This window comes from Lycium ferocissimum, chromosome 2, assembly GCF_029784015.1.
Source record: "Lycium ferocissimum isolate CSIRO_LF1 chromosome 2, AGI_CSIRO_Lferr_CH_V1, whole genome shotgun sequence".
NCBI lineage: Eukaryota > Viridiplantae > Streptophyta > Magnoliopsida > Solanales > Solanaceae > Lycium > Lycium ferocissimum.
In genome coordinates, this window is record NC_081343.1 from 69664205 (window position 1) to 69683373 (window position 19169).

The 19169-nt window shown below is 34.8% G+C and overlaps 2 protein-coding genes across 13 annotated transcripts; both read right to left on the reverse strand.

The window, feature by feature from the left end:
• Nucleotides 1–170: 170 nt before the first annotated feature.
• Nucleotides 171–5462, reverse strand: LOC132047181 (WAT1-related protein At3g28050-like). Its single transcript, XM_059438110.1, has 7 exons — nt 4975–5462; nt 4785–4850; nt 3859–3972; nt 2669–2906; nt 2248–2406; nt 803–954; nt 171–704 (listed from the first exon to the last, which is right to left on the reverse strand). Exons 1-7 carry the CDS (start codon nt 5184–5186, stop codon nt 542–544), a joined length of 1104 nt encoding a protein of 367 aa, XP_059294093.1. The 5' UTR covers nt 5187–5462; the 3' UTR covers nt 171–541.
• Nucleotides 5463–8567: 3105 nt separating this feature from the next.
• Nucleotides 8568–18968, reverse strand: LOC132047182 (WAT1-related protein At3g28050-like). Of its 12 annotated transcripts, none has more exons than XM_059438117.1 (8): nt 18551–18965; nt 18397–18459; nt 18174–18290; nt 17048–17288; nt 16587–16745; nt 16335–16486; nt 15907–16120; nt 8568–8586 (listed from the first exon to the last, which is right to left on the reverse strand). In XM_059438117.1, exons 1-7 carry the CDS (start codon nt 18751–18753, stop codon nt 15955–15957), a joined length of 1101 nt encoding a protein of 366 aa, XP_059294100.1. In that variant the 5' UTR covers nt 18754–18965; the 3' UTR covers nt 8568–8586; nt 15907–15954. The 12 variants fall into 12 exon arrangements, with proteins under 12 accessions (XP_059294100.1, XP_059294098.1, XP_059294099.1 ...); XM_059438115.1 differs by lacking the exon at nt 8568–8586 and adding an exon at nt 13416–13831; XM_059438116.1 differs by lacking the exon at nt 8568–8586 and adding an exon at nt 13416–13837.
• Nucleotides 18969–19169: the final 201 nt, after the last annotated feature.

A 19169-nucleotide genomic window follows, 5' to 3' on the forward strand; every position in this document is an offset into this window, starting at 1 on the left:
TTAAATCCTGTAGTCTAATGTCATGGGGTAGATCTAGATAAATTTTGGCACTGTAGTAAAATCAAGAATCCCTACCCTGCAGACTCATTGAAGTTTAATATTCTTTCTTAGTATAAATTACTACATTAGTACCCATTGAGTTACACAAAGGATGCACATGTCCTGTTCAATTGAGATTAACTAGCAAGGCCTTAATTACCTTTTTCATTTTTGTTCAGTTACTGTACTAAATACTAACATAGGCTTTAGTTCATTCCTGAGATACAAGTGGAGCATTCTGTTTCTCCTCTAGTGACTTTCAGACTACTTTGAAGCCACTGATAAAATGTCAGTGGCAAAGAAGTCTTTTCCAGAAGAGCTGTACAGAACAAAGGATATATGCCTACAGTTTACTGATCTTTTTTACCCACAGAAGCCTTTTGTTTCTTCCTATACAACCCGCTACTCGATTTGTTGATAAAAGATAGCGTCTTTCGCACATCGCAGCTACAGCCTACAGCTTTTTGTGCGACTTCCCTTTCTGCACCTTCCTACTAATTGTTTACTTGTTTGAGATGCCTTCATTTTTATAATTGTGTAACAAGGGGAACTTTTGAGCTGGAGACGACTCGAGATCACTAGAATCATCGTATTCTGGCATCTCTTTTGCCTTTCCCCACATTACGGTATAGAAGCCAATGGCAATTACTGTCGCTCCCAGGATGCTGATTGTCAAAGCAGAAAATTTGTAAAAGAAAATAAATGTGTTGTGTAGAAAAATATATAGTATGCAAAATTGGGCACGTGATGAGTTAGTTCATACCTTCCCAAATAGAGAGTATCTCCTAGGAGAACGACTCCCATGGCAACTGCAATGGCAATGGACAGTGGTTTGAACATTGCCACATAGACAGGTCCTTTCACGCGCAAAGCCCAGGTGTGAATTGTATTATTTAGGGATGAGCCCAAAATTCCCTGTGTAATGCAAAACACATCATTTCATCATACAAGAACAGAGGTGGCAAAATCAACACATGTTTTAGTAATATGTCCAAGTTTAAGTATGTCGGGTTATAATACGTTTGTCGACTTGACCCGGTGGATTGAACTCAAAATGACACATCGAACTAGGAGTGTCAAATGGCGGGTTGGGCTAAATTTGGGAGGGCTAAAATGGGCTTAATTATTAATTGGGCGGGTCATTACTTGAGCTGAAATGGGCTAACTAAGTTTTAAGTTCTTTGTTTGTTTTCTTTTAATTTGTTTAAGTACTTAGCAAAACTTTTTTCCTATATTATGGCTTTCTATAACATATCAAATAAAGAAATATCTTTTTGAAAATACTTAAACAAAATTTCTCAGGGATCAATTTTGGGTTGTATATCAGCCTAGTTTTTAAATGGACTGAATTAAACAGGTCAAAATGGGATTAGTTAACAAACAGGGGCAGAGCTACAGTATAACACGGGGGTTCGGTCGGATCCAGTAGCTTTTACGTAGACTATTATATTAGAAAATCCAGTAATTGTATATATCTATTTAAGTGCGAACCCACTTACCAAAGTAAGCTGATGGTCCAATGGCAAGAAAGAAGGGTAAAAGCCTTCTACGGGTAGTGTGGGTTCGAGCCCCACCTTCTGGCATCCTTTTCGCTTATTTGCTAAGCACATAATATGTACATATACTTCTTCCCTTTGCTACACGATTTTGCCCTTTATGCTATGTAAGCATTTTTTTAATTTTTAAAAACATAAGATTGACAATTAAAAATGCAGAAAATAACGTTCCACTCTAAAACAAAAGAGGCTCTCCGTTTCTTTCACAAACATTAAACCAAAAATCAGATTTCTACAAAGACCCAAAACCTATTTGGTCTTTTTCTTCTTCAAAACTACAAAAGTTTTTGCCCACCAGCCACCATCCTCTGAAGGAGTCCAAATCTTCGGCCGGTGACTGATACGTACAGGAACTCTTTCAATTTTTCGCTATTTTAAATATATTAAATCCCGGTACTTGTACGTTAGTTTGGGGGTTGTTAACATTAACTTGAGGTCGTTGTCATGTCTTAAAATTCCGAACCCCAAACCTCGAATCCTAGCTCCGCCTCTATTAACAAATAAGCGGGTCATTAACATTATGATTTTACGGGCTGATTTTGCCACCCCTACATCGAACTATAGTGTCAAAATTGTGTAACTCGACAACAATTAAGGCCTAACATATACTGTATAAAAATGGAAAATCAAACCTGTTTCTCGATTTACTTACAGAGCAGAGGATGGAGGCCATTGCAATATCTGGTTTAATTATCCATTTGTTGGAGTCAGGTTCAGAGAAAATTCCAACAATACCAGCTAGGATGCTCACACACAAGTTGTAGAAGAAAACTACAGTCACTTCTGCTGGATACTCCTTCATAATCCACGTCTGTCATCACATGACTCAACTAAGTTACTTTCTTTTGTTGCAAGAAAAAAATAATCCCTATTCAGGGACAAAGTTTGTGTTTGGAAAATACTTACACGCACTCGGTATATAGACCAAATTAAGCAATTTAATAACAAGAGTAGCAAATTAAAGTGAGAATATATATGCTTAATTATGGTTAAATGATAATAAAAGCAAGACACGTATTTTCCATACATTTACTTGGTATAAACATCGAGTACGAGTACAAAAAAATTCATACCTGAACTATATACCACATGGGGACTAAAAAATACTCAGTTGTGAGGAAAAGGCCACCAAGCATCCAATTCGATTGAGATGAGCGGAGAGGTTGACGTAGTAAATTGGTTGTGGGCGTTGTAGGCACTAATAATTTTGGACCCTTGTATAGAGTCACTACGAATGCTCCAGCTATGGATACCACCGTGCCCAAGACTTTGGCTCGAGTGCTTGATCTTTTCAACTGTATCTTCTCCATCCTGTTTAACAGTTCCACTCATCAAATTTCTTCTTCTAAAACATAAAAACCAGAACACTGATGAAATTATTTGCCATGTGAATACAACTTGACTTCATTTTAGACCACAGAGCCACTTTGGAACTTGAGACTACTGGTCTAATTTTAAAAAGTGACCAACTTCTAAATACAATCCACGAACGTGTTATTTTTGTAAATCAGCGAAAAGGTGGATTAGTTGAACCATATGGCCTTTTTTGAAGCCATTCTTTAAATTTTGTTCCCGTTAATCCAATGGACTAAACTTCGCCCTTAAAAGTAGAGTTGGATGAAGTTTTCTTTTACATACAAGTTTAACTCACTGAGCCTAGAAAGGCAAATGTTGCAAATGGCCCGAAAGAATTTGTATCCTTTGGCCTACATTTTTTTTGTTTTTAAATACTCGATTGAGTGGCCAACAACTTAGATATCTGTAATCTAATTAGCCGACTTTTTGCTTTGTATCAACTATATTTTTCGTTCGGTTGGGAAAAATTGATGGATGCTGACAAAAGATGTTAACAACTTGACACAAATAGGATATAAAAACATAATGTGGTTTCATTATAGTGGGGACAGCAAAATGGCAAAGAGTAAGAAAGCAGGAAAATGACCTGAAATTAGAACATAAGCAGGGGGGATTTTAGGTGAAATTAGAACATAAGCAGGGGCGATTTTAGGCACACGCGTGTGGCCTCTTCGTAAACTAAGTATTTTATGTATATATTTTCTAAAATTAGTATAATAGTATCTCTTTAGAATACACGCTACAAAAAAGTTAAATAAGACTGACTTGGTTGAAGGTTGAGTTATTTATCTACAGCAAGGGATCAAACTCACTTAATGCATTTTTTTTTTATTTTTAGTGGTGAGCTAACCCATTCTCAGAATTTGATTCGCCTCTGGACATAAGAATTAAAAAAAGAAAACAAAACCTGAAAATGACAGCCAGGACGAAAGTAAAAGCAGGGACAAGATTGCTGATGGCGGAGGCAAGCGTAGGAGAGCTATAGTTGATTCCTGTATACCCCATTATCTGTGATGTACACCTGCACTTTCAATTACAAACTTTAAAATATTATGAAAAAGCAAGAAAACATAATTATATTTTGTTCTAAGACTCATGCAAACCTGTAGCTTTCATTGTATATATATTAAGTAAAAATCTACTAAATATTTGAATGTGAACTTAGTGATTAATGTAGTATTAACTTGAGGTCGTTGTAGCCCGTAAGGAACCTATGCACTTCATATTCTGGATCCGTCTGTTCGACAAAATTACTTGCGTCGTATGGCCTTTTTTGAGGTTAGTCTTTATCTTCTATCACAACTGCTGCAGTGGGCTAAACTTTCGCCTTTAAAAGCAATTGAATGAATTTTTCTTTTTACGGGACAAATTTAGCCTACACAACTAATGGGGAACGAATTTTAGTGGCCTCAAAAGAGGTCATTCTCGCAAATGCTCCACTCCCATTTCCCTTTCTCAATCCCTATGTAATAAAAAATAAAAACACAGACGAATAAGGAAAAGAGAAAAGGATTAAACTTTACTAGAATTCTTATTGACCTTGCGGCCTAATAAATTTCCACATCTGAAACAGAATCACAACATATCAATCAACTGTACTTTTAATCTCAAGTTAATTGGGATTGATCTTTTGATATCACTGTATTGGTTCAGCACTAGTTAGACCCTTGAATCAGACTTAACAATTTAATTCAATTGAATTCCGCATAAATACGAATAATAACATCTGATCATCAACCTGATTTGCATGAACAGTTTTTTTTTTTGGCTTTTAGTTCATCTGCAGATTGACAGATTAAAAGTGAAAAACAAGAAAAAGAGTCAAAATGGTACCCGATAACTCCAAGAAGAAAGATTTTTGCTAGGATTGAGCAGTTGAGAGGTGGAAGTAGTCTTGATCTGCAGTCAGATGATTCCAATTTTTCAACTCCATCAGATTCTTCATAAAATTTATACACATGCAATAGAAAATGGATTGTTTCTAACAGACAAAAAAAAAACATAGAGAGTAAAAATAGAGGACCTGGTGGAGAAGAAAGGAGAAGGAAGGAGGAGAAGAGCAGCAAGACCATAACTGTAAACAACAAAGACATAATGGCTCATGCCCTTGTTAGTAGCAGCTTTGTAAAGTGTGTTTAAGCCAACATTTATGCATTCCATAGCCACCATAGCTGTAAATGGCAGCACTTCTTTGTAAAAAGTTGACTCCCTGCTTCTTCCATTATTGCTTCCCATTTTTTTCTCTTCTTCAGAGTGTTTTGTTTTTTTAGCTAATTATGTGTGTTGACACCTCAAAACTTCAAAGGGTTGGTTCCAAAATTATCAAACACTACGTGTGGCGGACATGCTCTACCTGAAAATTTGCTAGAAGTGTGTGTTTTACACGCATATATATTGGTTTTCACGAACAATTTAAGGACCAGAATTTAAAGAATCTGTTTTTGTAGCCAAGACACTGAAGGTTGAAATCTTTACCCTCACTTTTTTTATTCCTTAGGTCCCACCTTGGGCCAACCTTAGACGTCTTTTTTTTTTTTTTTTTTTTTTTCTCAAACGGCGTCCGGTGTCTGTATTGGGTCCAGTTAAATTTGGATTCGCACCGAAGAGATCCACGTTCGGACATAAAGGCTTCCTAATAAAAGCGATTACATACCCAGAATTCAAACTCACTCTGACCGAGAAGACCAACAAACAGATTAATATTTAATATAAATAGTTGGTAAACATGGTTGGTAAATATAGCTATCAACTTATGGGTCTTCTTTTATAAAATATAAACGTATGGATCAAATTTTACATTTATATTTTTTGAAATCATGATTTTCTCAAATCACGCTGATGATTTCATTTCATTTTTGGATGATTTGGATTTCATCTCATTAGATGAAATCGCATGTCCAAACACTGATGAAATCGCATGTCCAAACGACTACTAGATGTCGTTTTCTATTTTCTACTTGAGGTTGCACAATTTCATTTCTAACCATCTATTCATCGAAAAGTATCTTTGTTCATTTTCCAATCAGACAGTCATTCCAACTTGCAAAAGCTATCTTCGGATCAAAATTCTTCTTTAGTACAATTTGTAATTAAACTAAGACAAAAATTTAAACTTTTTGTATATGACTAAATGTGCTAACCATCTATGATTGGCCAAAGCACAAATTATCAGTCGACAAGTGAGCCCGTTTTCAGGAAGTCATGATATATTTATGTTTGAAGTCAATGTGAATGAGTGCAGAATAAGAATTGATTTCACCATATTCATTGGAGTCCAGAACCTAAATGACCCAATAAAAAATTAATTAAATCAAAATACCCCAAGAGAAAAAGAGAGATCAAAGTACCTTTAACGCACTTTTTTTGTGCGTTATGTAAAAATATGTTAACGTCCCCCGTTAACATACGTTATCCGAGCTTTCAAAAAAAAAAAAAAAAAAACTTGCATAACGCAGCAATTAGGTGCGCTATGCATACACAAATATTTCCAACCTAATGAATGGTCTAAGAATAGGCTAAGGCATCAACTTACGTAGTAATGGAGGTTTGTCGTGTGTATTTGTGTTGCATCATTAATGAGCTAATACACACGACAAACCTCCATTAATACGTAAGTTGATGCCTTAGTCTATTCTTAGACCATTCATTAGGTTGGAAAAATTTGCGTATGCATAGCGCACTTAATTGTTGAGTTATTTTTCTTCTTCGTTTTTTTAATTTTTTTTTAAAAGCTCGGGTAACGTATGTTAACAGGGGACATTAACATATTTTTACATAACGCACAAAAAAGGTGCGTTAAATGTACTTCTTTTTTCTTGAGATATTTTAGTTCAATTGATTTTTTATTGGGTCATTTAGTTTCCGCACTCTATCCATTGTAACTCGCTCCATTTACCTATTGTCCGAGAATCCTAATAAGAGTGCCATATTTTGTATTAAAACCTAGCCTACCCCACAAGGCCACTACATTTCGACGCACGAAATGGATTAAGAGGCGGGTAAAAGGGTCCAACGTATAAGAAAATATCCAGTTTATCTCACAACGTATTTAATTTATCTGAAGTAGCATTTTTTGAAGTAGCGCCTAATGAAAGATTTCCTAAGTTAACCATCATTAATTGTTAAATTTATATTATACAATTCCATTTGGATCTTTTGCGGAGTTCCTTTTTTTCTTATGTAAAACCTGGTGGTGTTTGGTTGAAATTTAATAATTGAAAGTTCCATAGGCGCATATAATTGTCAAGTAATTAAAGATTAAAAAGCATTAGACATAAGGGCACGCTAAGTAGGAGTTATCCTCAGGAGAGATGAGAGTTGCTTGTGGGAGTGATAAAGCGGTGACAGGATTGATTATTGTGCGTTTGTGTGATAAAGGAGCAATCTACAAACTGTATATAATTGGCTTTCTTTCAAATAATAAAAGACAAAACCATAAGTGAGGCATTCAACTGTGGAAGGTGAATGCTGGCGCTTTGATAGTTGACATTTCGACAACTAATGCGCTTCCCTTCAATTATTGGTACTTTCAACATTATAATAATGCTAGGCTCATTAAAAGAAAACCAATCATCCAATACCTATCAAAATTGGGAAATTTGATGGACTTCCCGAAATGCAACTCCCACATCAGAAACGTTATCAAATCGCTACCTCCGTGCTTCTACAAAAAGGGGAAGGAAAAAAAAAAAAAAAGAGAGAGACACAAGCCTAAAATTGTTTTTTTTTTTTTTTGGAAAAAAAAAAAAAAAGGCAATAAGGAGTAAGGAAATTAGACCAATGAATGGGATTAAGAGCCTGTTTGGATGAGCTTAAAAAAAGCAGCTTATTTTTTTGGCTTATAAAAATTTGTTTTTACTTATGTTCGCTTTTAAACAATTTAAAAGCGAAATGGCAATTAATTTTTTGGGGGCTTATTTTAAGACAAAATGACTTTGTTTACTTTAAAAACACTCAAAAAGCCGAAAAAATTTTTTATAGGCAACTTATAAGCCAATCCAAACGGGCTCTAAGTAACAATTAATTATTTCAAGTTTCGATGCGGCTTTAACCTTAGGCTTCAGTTAAGATTTAGCTGGTAAGGTAATGGCATAAATAGAGCTAACAGTAAAATTGAGAAGGTGTAGCACCGCCTAGGCCCATGTGAACAAGTTTTAAAATACAATATCTCAACATAGTAGAATCTAAAAAAAAAAATAGAAATATTCAATCATAAAAATGGATAATACCTATTTTGAGTTAAATCAACACTTTAGAATTCATCAAACACGTAGTAGAGAAATATTTTTCATGCTACAACATCCAAGGCTCATACCAAGCTTGAATTCAGCTCTCAATCTCAAATACAAACTAGTTAAGTTTCCCAAGGTCAACATAAGTATTGAATTTAAAATATTACAAGACTTGGGCATGGACACTCCCAAAATAGTCAAGTCATTCAGCAAAATCAAGTTAAAAATATTAACATCATGACCCAAATTTCATTCAAAAATGCATATATAAGTGTATCACATGGATCACGTACAAGTCCCCAAATGTATACAAAATGAACATGCTCATGCAAATGTGGTCTTCATCTAGGCTTCCAAATAGTCTACTTCAAATGGCAATCCTTAAGTCTCCCTCAAAACGTCACCTACGATAGTAACAAACTATCGCTAAGCATAAAGCTTAGTGGCACATAAACTTAACTAACATTTCATATGAAAAAGTATGTCATGTAAGGAGTACAAAATTAAATTCTAGAAATGAGCATATCAAAATCATCATCAAGTACTTAATGAAGGTACAATTGCTTCAAGAGAATCAAATATCAAATAATAAAATAGTTTAATATATCAATATTCAAAATCTCAAATGTCAAGAAGCTTTCCAAAACTAATTCAAAAAGGTCCACCGATTAGTTAATTGAATACTGAGCTATGATCAAATATGAGTGCAAGAAGTAAATTCAAGACATAAGCTTATCCGATTTATCATCAAGTACTTAATCAATGTACTAAGATAGTTCAAGAGAACCACCAAACCATAAGATAGTTCAAGATATTAATATTTCAAATACCAAGTGTCAAGAAAGCTTTCACACTAATTCATGAAACGTCATTCAATTAGTTAATTTAATAGTGAGCTGCGCATCAAAAATGAGTCCAAGAACTAAATTCAAGGAATATACTTATCAAAGTAAGCTATATACAATATTCAAGAGAATCAAATATCAACCCAAGAAGTAGTTCCAAATAACAATATTCATATCTCTAGTGTCAAGAAAGCTTCCCAAGCTAATTCGAGAAAGTCATTCAGTTAGTTAATTTCGCCCAACACATACGTCATGCCATCACATCAAACATAATCAAATAACAAGAAGGACCGAAGCCCAAATCAAGAAGGGTCGTCACCCAATAATCAAGAGAATATGTTGAAAGTGGCTTTCCACTCATACTCGAAAATGGACAAAAGCCCATCATCAAGACGAAATGTAAATCCAAAGTCAAGATCCGAAATCAAGAAGGGTCGTCACCCAATAACCAAGAGAATCGAGAGCCATGTTGAAAGTGGCATTCCACTCATACTCGAACATGGACAAAAGTCCATCGTTAAGATGAAATGTAAATCCAAAGTCAAGATGGGCGAGATCCAAACAATACCATGAGTTATGTCATTATAAATGACAAGGTCACTATCACAAGAATGACAGTGTCCCGACAAGAATGCAATAATGCTCAAGCAATCCGTATGTGTGGGCAAATTAAGTCGTCTTACAAAAATACTTCACATAACACCAATGTGATTTTAACATACTTATAACTCAATTACAAAATTAACCCTCAATGATAACGTTATCATATTGAAGGGTCTCAAGATATTCTTTCTCAACCAACAAAGCAAGTAAACTGTTAAAGTAGCAACAAAATCAATATGATCGACAAAAATTTAAAGTAGATACTATTTCACAAAAATTCGAGATTCTCACAATATCTCAAACAAAATAAATTGAAAGAAAAGTTCAAGTTTAGGTGCAAACCTTGGAGCTTTAGTACTTCTAAAGCTCAAACAAACATCAAGAAGTTATAAATCCTCAAAGCAACGATCAAGTAAATATGTCGACTTCCTTAGCCAATTTCCCCTAGTTTGTGCAAGAGTATATATATACCTTTAATACACAATCATATATCTATTTAAGTTCAATGGTTTCAGCACGTCAAAACTAAACATGATATCAGTGAAAATCACCCTAAACTATCAAAACAGAAATTTTGGATATTACTACTATCTTGTATTGTGGCTCAGTTTCAAAGGGGTAAACGACAAAAATAGACTTTGTAATCTTAATGAAATTTGTAGATATATGTCTTGGGATTCTAGAGAAATTTAAATCACCTCAATATCAATTTTGCACAAAAATATATGCTCAAAATACTAACAGTAGTACATGGAGGGTTTGTAAAATAGAATCTGGGCCCACCCCTTTTCGAGTAAATACAAGCAAAACTAGGTTTTGGAGCCTGAATAAAAGTTGTAGATCTATGAAATAGCTTTCAGATCATCTTGATTCACTTAAAACGAAATTTTATACAAGGAAATATGCTGCAAATCCTAACAACTGCCCAGTTTAAAAACGGGTTTGGTAAACTTACCTCAAAAGTGTGGAGTAGCTTGTGGCTCAACCAAAACAAGTCTTGTTGGTGATTTAGTGGGAGAATTTGATAAGAGTAGAGGAGTTTTGGGGTTTTCTTTTTCTCAAGAAATAAAAGGAGGTGGAGAAAGATATTTTACATAGGTGATATATATCACCTTGAATAAGTGTGAAACAAAAAGGTGGCTGCCAAAACTTTTACTTCTTTGGATAAATATGAAAGGGTGGCTGCCCAAAATATTAAATATCTATTCCATTTCTTAATTACTTAAGATAATAATAGTAGGAGTAGTTTACATAACTACACCGTAACGCTTCAAACAAGTTCCAAATATCGTCAAATTCACGTTTAGGAAGTGCGAAGTAAAATATACCCTTACTATCAAGATATGGTAAATCGAGAATTCAAGTGTTAGTTTAAGAAATTTCGGGATGTTACAGAAAGACTTTGCTCAACAAATTAAAGGTATGTTAGGTGCACTACTAGCCTCACTTCTTGATCGGCGGGGAGGAGCATAGTATCCCAAAGAGTATGGTGAATGATTTAAGTATTTTTAAAAATGTAAGTAAATGAAACGCTTTTTTCTTTATTATTTGAGGTCTAATAACTTTTCATGTTTAGACTTAGGCGTAATTTTCTTAGGACCAAACACATGAATACTACATTTTTGTTAATGTGTGACGAGACATTCAAACCTAGAACTTTTACCTGATTTGATATGAATTGCGTCTCAACTAAATATCTAAATTGCCAGTCATTATACACTTTGATATTGGTATTTTATTAAATCTACATGAATATTCACGACCTCATTATCAAAAAGAGCACCTCCACCCATAGAAAAAGATTTCATAAAAATTGCCCCATTATCCGAACCGCAATTTGTACGAAAGAATTTATAAGGATTATTCGAATTACTTATTGCACTCGTAACTTCAGGGCAGATGATCAATAACAGTAAAAGCACTTTTTATATTCATGAGAAGACACCAGTTTCAGTGACCGCAAGAATAAAGAGGCTAATAGGTATGAGTAATGGTACTTTCCCTTTTGCATATTTAGTGTTTCTAGGGGTGTTCAAACGAGACCGAAAAACCAATCCGAATCGATAAACCAAGCCAAACCGATTTAATAAATCGAAACACGGCTCGATTTGGTTTGATTTGATTTTAGATTTTTAAAAACCGATAACATTTGGTTTGGTTTGGTGTTACCCATAAAGAAAACCGAACCGAATCGATAAATATATACATATTTAAAATATTACATGTATTTATATATGTTAATTAAACTTTATCTATTTTTTAACTTCTTCATAATTTAGGACCATTCCAAGAAAAAAGTCTAGTCCATGTTCCCCAAGCCCATTTACGTTTAAAGTAAAATAAAAAATGCTTACTGAATAGTTAACATAAAATAATTTTTTCCCTCGTTAGATTTTCAGTTCCCTCTTATTTCCTCCCAAACCCTGTAGACCTCTATTCTCCTCTCACAATAACAATCAAGTACAAGAGGCTTTAATCGCAGTAACTTTTTCTTCCCCTTTCTTTTTTGGTTACTTTTTGTTTGTGTAATTATTTTTGTGTCTTTGAAGTTTTACTTTTATGAATTGCTTCTCTAGTCTTTCATCTTGTATGTGTTTTTTATTTTATAAGCAGAACATCAACTACAATATTATAGGAGGATCATATTACTTAACGTTACTGTTTTAACTCCTACAGCACTTACACAGCAGTTGCTATTCAGATATTCTTACATCTTATGTGGCAAATGCATACAGTGAAAAGTTATATGTTGTCAAATTAAAGTGACAATTAATAGTAAGTTTCACTATCATAACAAAGCAATAGATTATCATAATGTCAGATGTTTCACTCTTAAGGAAGGAGACCGACATGTGCAAAAGTTTGTAAATATATTAGATAATGTAGAACCTACACTGTTAGTGCAAATAACAAGTGCAAGTTTGTAAATAAGTTTGTCAATTTTTTTGCATTATAAAATATATTATTACAACCTGTAAAAACCGAACCAAACCGATAAAACCGATAGAATTTATACTATAATGGTTTGGTTTGGTTTGAATATTAAAAAAAACGGCCTTAATTGGTTTGGTTTGGTTTGGTTTTAATCAAACCGAGTCAAACCGGACCATAAACACCCCTAAGTGTGTCCAGTCTTTTATGGTAGAAGAAAGAATGTTTACTTGGAGGATCTGATCAAGAAGGTAATGAGAAGAGTCATGTCCAAAATAGATTCTTGTCATTTGGTGGTAGATATATATTGATAGCACGTGTTTTACAAATCATGCCAGTGTATCCTCTATCTGCTATGAAGCCTCTAGTACGCGTTGTTAAGAAACTTCATCAAAACAATTCTGAAGTAACACTGATGGTGTGAAAGGTAAACATTGGGTTGCATGGGAGAAAGTGTGTTATCCAAAGAATGAGAGAGGATTGGGCTTCAGATCATTGATGGACCTATCAAAGGCTCTTTTTGCCAAGTTAGGTGGAACTTAAGGACCATACCTTCTCTATGGGGTTCCTTTATGGTGAATAAAAACTGCAAGAAGCTACATCCCACAATAGCTTCGGCCAAAGGAGCATCTAATGTATGGAAGAAAATGGTGGAAATTAGAGAGGAGGTGGAATATAACATTTGGTGGCTGATTAGAGCAGATAATTCTAGCTTCTGGTTTGACAATTAGACAAAGAAAGGGGTACTTTACTTTGTTCTACCTGATCATGCAGAAGAGGAGGAGATTAAAGTTAAGGAGTTTATTTTGAATGGACAGTGGAATTTACAAAAGCTAAGAGAGTTGATACCAAAAGAAACTGTTCAACACATCAGAGATACCATTAAACCAATGATCATGCATGCAGGTGGATAATGATAAAGCATGGTGGATGGGAAATACTAATTTTGCAGTTTACAGTCAGGAGTGCTTGGGAAGAACTGAGACATAAGCAACAAATTTCAAGGCAGTATGAATACATATGGGCAAAGGGCTTACCTATCAAGATCAGTTTTTTCTTATGGAGGCTATGGAATAGTAGGATTTCTACCGATGAGAATAGGATTTCTACTGATGATAACTTGAAAAAACTGCAGATACCAATTGTGTCCACATGTTGGTACTATTCTGATCACAAAATGGAGACGATGTCTCCTCTTTTTCTAACATCTCCCATAGCTTTTAAGCTTTGGAAACAGTTTGCTTCTTGTGCAGGTATGAATATAGAAGGCCTGCAACTTCAGCAGGTAATTATCAAGTGGTGGATAGTTGAAGCACCTTCCAAACTAAAGGTAATATACATAGCATTGCCAGCAATCATTCTTTGGGAGATCTGGAAGAGAAGCAATTTAATCAAGCATGGAGGAAACACAACATTCAACAGGATGATGTATCAAGTGCATCTCATAGTTCATCAGTTAGTCAAGGTGAAATATCCTTGGTTAACCAATATTCCACCAGACTGGCCTTTTGTTATACATTTCTTGAGCAGTTACAAGTCCACTCTACATCACTGTTTTGTAAAGTGAAATTTTCCAGCAACAGGAACATGAAAGTGTAACACAGATTGGGCTAGTTAAGGAAATCTAGGGAACAACTCTTATGGCTTTTGTGTTAGGGATGATAGAGAATATCTGGTTTTTGCACAAGCTCAGCAGATGAGAACAACAACCAACATGATTGCAGAAGCCAGGGCAATACAAGAAGCAGTGAAATGGTGTGCTCAACAACAGATTCAGCAGGTTACCATAGAAACAAACTCACTGGTACTCAAGAATATAATTCAAGATGTGTGGAAAATACCTTGGGAAATAGTGGATATTGTGGAAGAGGTGAAACAGGTTATACAAGAACTACAGATGCAAATTATACATGTTTATAGAGAAGGCAATAAAATGGCTGATTACTTGGCAAATCTTGCTTTTACTGAGGACCAGTTGATGCAGTTTTACCATTTTCAGGATCTTCCACCAGTAGGGAGGAGAATTTTGAATATGGACCAGGCTCAGATTCCTGATATCAGAATCAGAACAAGAAGAATTTAACAATAACCAGCTGAAGATGCAGCTGGATTTTGTTTTAGTTCACAGAAGTTTGTGCAGTTTGGTGATTAATTATACAGGTTTTCTGCCAAAATGTAAAGCTGCAGTTGAGGTAGTTATTTCAATTGCGGCTAGGGCAAAACATAGATTAGATAGTTTATTTTTTTGCTTTTTGACATTATTTTAGTTTATTTTTTTGCTTTTTGACATTATTTCTTTATTTGTTCTTTTCCACTTATCAATAAAAGTCCAAAAAAAAAAAAAAAAAAAAACTTATTGCAATCGTAATCACAAGTGAATGCTGACTGTATATTTCACTTTATACATGGTTCTCCTTCTCCATTGACCAATTTTCTCATCTCTTTCTTTTAAAAAGAAAAATATCTTTTTTTTTTTTCAAGAAACCCCTCTTTTTTTTTTTTTTGGAACGTAAGAAATTGTAAGGGAGCGTTAACCAACCCCTTTGGCCGAACCAAATCCTTAATTAAGTGGCATAATATATTATCTTAATTAATGTAAGAAGTCACTCTCTCTCACCGTCTCACGGCAATCCCGTGTCCATGATTCCCGAGTCAAGATTCCCCTCTTTCCTTTTCTTCATACTTCTGGCGTTAAACAAAGTCCGTGGTAGGATAAGTATTATCCACATTCCAATGTTCACATTCAACAAGAAAATTAACTTTAGCATTTACAAATTAATATGAGAATACATGTATTACTTAATCAATGTACCTATAACTCTCACCTTGGTTGGTATGAACACGGAATGCAAACAAGTTTTTTCCTTCTAAGCTGGAAAGTTTCACAGGATGGACTACTAGACAGCGGATTTATGCCAAACAATGTTTAACCAATCGAAATGATCATGCACAGAGACAATGTTTATCAAGACTTCTACCGAATTCCCACATTTTAGAACCACAAAACAGGGGAAGGAGATTAACAATGGTTGCTGGTCTACTCCGCTTTTTCAAGAATCTTATGGATACTGCTGTATATTTTGGCACAAATGACACATAGAGGCAAATGCAATATATAAGTCCAATAGGCTCAATTGGACGTAGCATTTTTCACTCAGAGCATATATATATCAAATCCATCAAATTTAAATCTTGAATCTGCCTTAATGTTCTAGTCCTAGCTAATCTGCGTCTCCTTTATTTCAGCTGCACAGCCTTTATCTTCTTCATCTAAAAAGAAGCAGTAGCAAGCCAGTGCATTTTAAAAAATTTGTGAGATATTAGAGCTATAAGAAAGGCTCTCACCTGCCAATAACACTTTATTTTATGCTTTTCTTGTTGTAATTTACTTCTTTAATAGAGGGCTTCTTGGGCTTGTTGAGTCAATTCCACAAACAATGTCCTCAACCTCAAGCATGGACTTGACCTCCTTAGCCTTCCCCCACAGCACAGAGTAAAATCCAGCTGATATGATAACTGCTCCAATAACACTGCCGACAGCGTTGCAACAAATAATTCGCTTCATTATTTTTTTAAACGTTCTCGATAAGTGAAAAAATAGATGTGTTAGGTAATTATAAATTACAATACAGAGGAAAAGAGCACACTAGGGGATCAAAGGTTAATTCTTAGGAACAAGCACTTAATAGATGCATTAATCTACTTTTAAACAACAAATCTAATTGATTATCAATTATGTATAAACACGAACAAAAGGATAGCCTGATATGTACCTTCCTAAATGGAGTGAATCTGAAAGAAAAATGATCCCCAAAATTGCTGCTATGACCATTCCCAAGGGCTTAAACATGGCTACATAAAGAGGACCTTTCCTGTCCAAGCACCATGTCACTATGTTGTAACGAAAGACACTTCCAGAAATCGCCTAGAATTTAAGATAACCGATTAGTCACAACACAATATATCCATATAAAAGAGCAAGGAGCAGAAGAGAACAGAAAATGAAAATACATCAAATTTCTTACTGAGAAAACAATGGCTGTCATCCCAATCCCAGGCTTCACCATCCATGCCTCTGGATTTCTTTCTATTGCCAGAGTTAAAATTGCACATTGAATACTCCCAAAGAAGCAAGTGAAGAACACTATTGTCATTTGTTCAGGGTATTTCTTCACAGTATCTGTCTGAGTAAATACAACCAGAATTGTGAGATATAAACATACTTATATCTATGAAGAAATACCAAATTAGCCATCACAGTTTAGAGTCTAAAATGATTGAGACAACGAGAGTCTATAATTAAAAAGATTTAGGCACTAAGTAAAGAAGTGAAATTTAGGCACTATGACATGTTCTACATGCAGTACTTTTAACTGAAATAAGTACTACATCCATGAAATGCACCGCTAATACTGAAAGATTGTGAAGCTGTTTTTTTTAACTTTAAATTCATTCTCAGTATTGGATCACTTCCTAATATGTTTACCTGAAGAATGTTCCATCCAGAAGACATGATGCAGGTAATGGTAATGAGAAGACCTCCCAGTACCCAGTTTGATTCTTGTGAAAGTAAAGAGTGATGAGATGAATTAGAATCAGAGGGTAAATCTGATCCTAATACTCTGGGTCCTTTATATAGAGTCATGATGGATGCCCCTATAATTGCCACTATGGTGCCTACAGATTTTGCTTGACTGCTGGCCTTTCTTATATCTAACTTCTCCATCCTGAAAATTGCAAAAGCCATGAAATTTTTTCGAACCAAGCATGCAGGTAATAGGAAAAAGAATGAACCACTAGATACAACTGAAAACTTGTAATCTAGCATAGTACCACTTTTACTGCTAAAAGAAATTAGTGCTGGTGTCAATGACACACAAAGAAAACAGATAACAGTATATTCTTTAATTGTCCTCCTTCACACAACTGTGGAAAACTGTACTCCCTCTATCCCATTGTTTTTTTATCCGATCACTACATTTTGTATAGAAAACTAGTATTAACATACAAATAGATTCACCAAGGACCTTCCTGTGATTAGTAAAACTGTAGATTGAGAGCAAATTGGGCATCCATGACGTAAAAATTCTGGATCCGCCATTGTATTCAACTGAAAAAGGCTGATGGCCCCAAAACCCAGGCTATTCAGTAGCAGAAGCTAGTGATTTTGCAGCACTAAGTCAAGAGATTTGGGTTTGCAACAGAAGAAAGCAACTTTTTGCACATATTCCATGAGAGAATGACTTAGATACTGGAAACCACTAACTGTGTAGTTTACTCGGACAAAAATGAGTTTAAGTTCTATGTACTAACAGTAACATAAAAAATAGTGCTAGTATTTACACAATCATGTCAGTGATTAAGTAATTACAGGTAAATTTCTATGAAAAACATTAATTGGTAACCTAACAAAAATCTCCCCAGACCCCACTTGTGGGATTATACTGGGTATATTGTTGTTGTTGTTGTTCTTGGTAACCTAACAAAAATGGTAATTATCCTGCTACAATGTATAAAACTTAGGCCTAATGTAACAATCTTTACACTGTCCGTTATACTCGTTAAATCTAACAAAAATTAGGAGTTGGCTACGCCCAATTTGGAAATCCTACCTGAAAATGATGGCAAGCAAAAATGTAAAACCTGGCATCAAATTCCCTAAAGCAGCTGCCAGAGTAGGAGAGCTGTATTTAATACCTGTAAAGGCCATGGCCTGCAGCAAACAAATTCTGCAATACAGTTTACAAGCAAAGTTCTGATTATTTTTATTTTTTTTAATCCAAAGAACCCAAATTTGGTAGTAACAACAAAGAAAAGAAGAAATTTGTACAATACCCCAGTAGGCCAAGAAGGAAGAATCTCCACAGTATAGACAATGTAATAGGAGCCATATTGCTTCTGGAAAAAGAAAAAAAAGGGATAGAGAGATAAGAGTTTGACTTTGAATTAATCCCAAGAAATAGCTAAAAGGCATTGATTGTTGACAAACCTGCGCCTATGGAAGATTAAGAAAGGAAGAAGAAAAAGGGTACCAACGGCATTATAGTAAACAACATAAACAAGATTGCTCAGTCCATCATTCATGGCTGCTTTTCCAAGTGTAATCATCCCCATTTCACAGCATTCCACCATCATCATTGCCAAAAATGGAAAGAAATCTGTTGACCAAGATTTCATCTCCATCATCCCCATTTCTCTTTTTTACACTCTTATTAGTGTCTTTTTTTTTTTCTTATGATAAATACTGAATCTTGTTCAGAATCTGATTTGAAGGACAACTTTTCAAGGATGACTGGTGTGTGTGTGTCGAATGACTCATGACTCAAGATTAAGTACCAAATTTTGACAATGTTGTTTTTTGTTTTGTGTGTAGGTAGTGTGATGTCATTGATCAAGTTGGACCCATTTTGTTTGTCTATAATATTGTTGTGTTCTTTTACTTTAATAAGATCAGCTATTTCAGTGACCCCTTATTTACAAAATTAGCTAGAAAAGGACAAAGAAAGTGAAATTTGATAACAGAAGGCAAAGCAGGGTAGGGTGATAAACCCCGTCAACCGGGTTTAACGGGTTTGGGGGCCGTTTCTTAAAAAAACCACCCGGGTTTG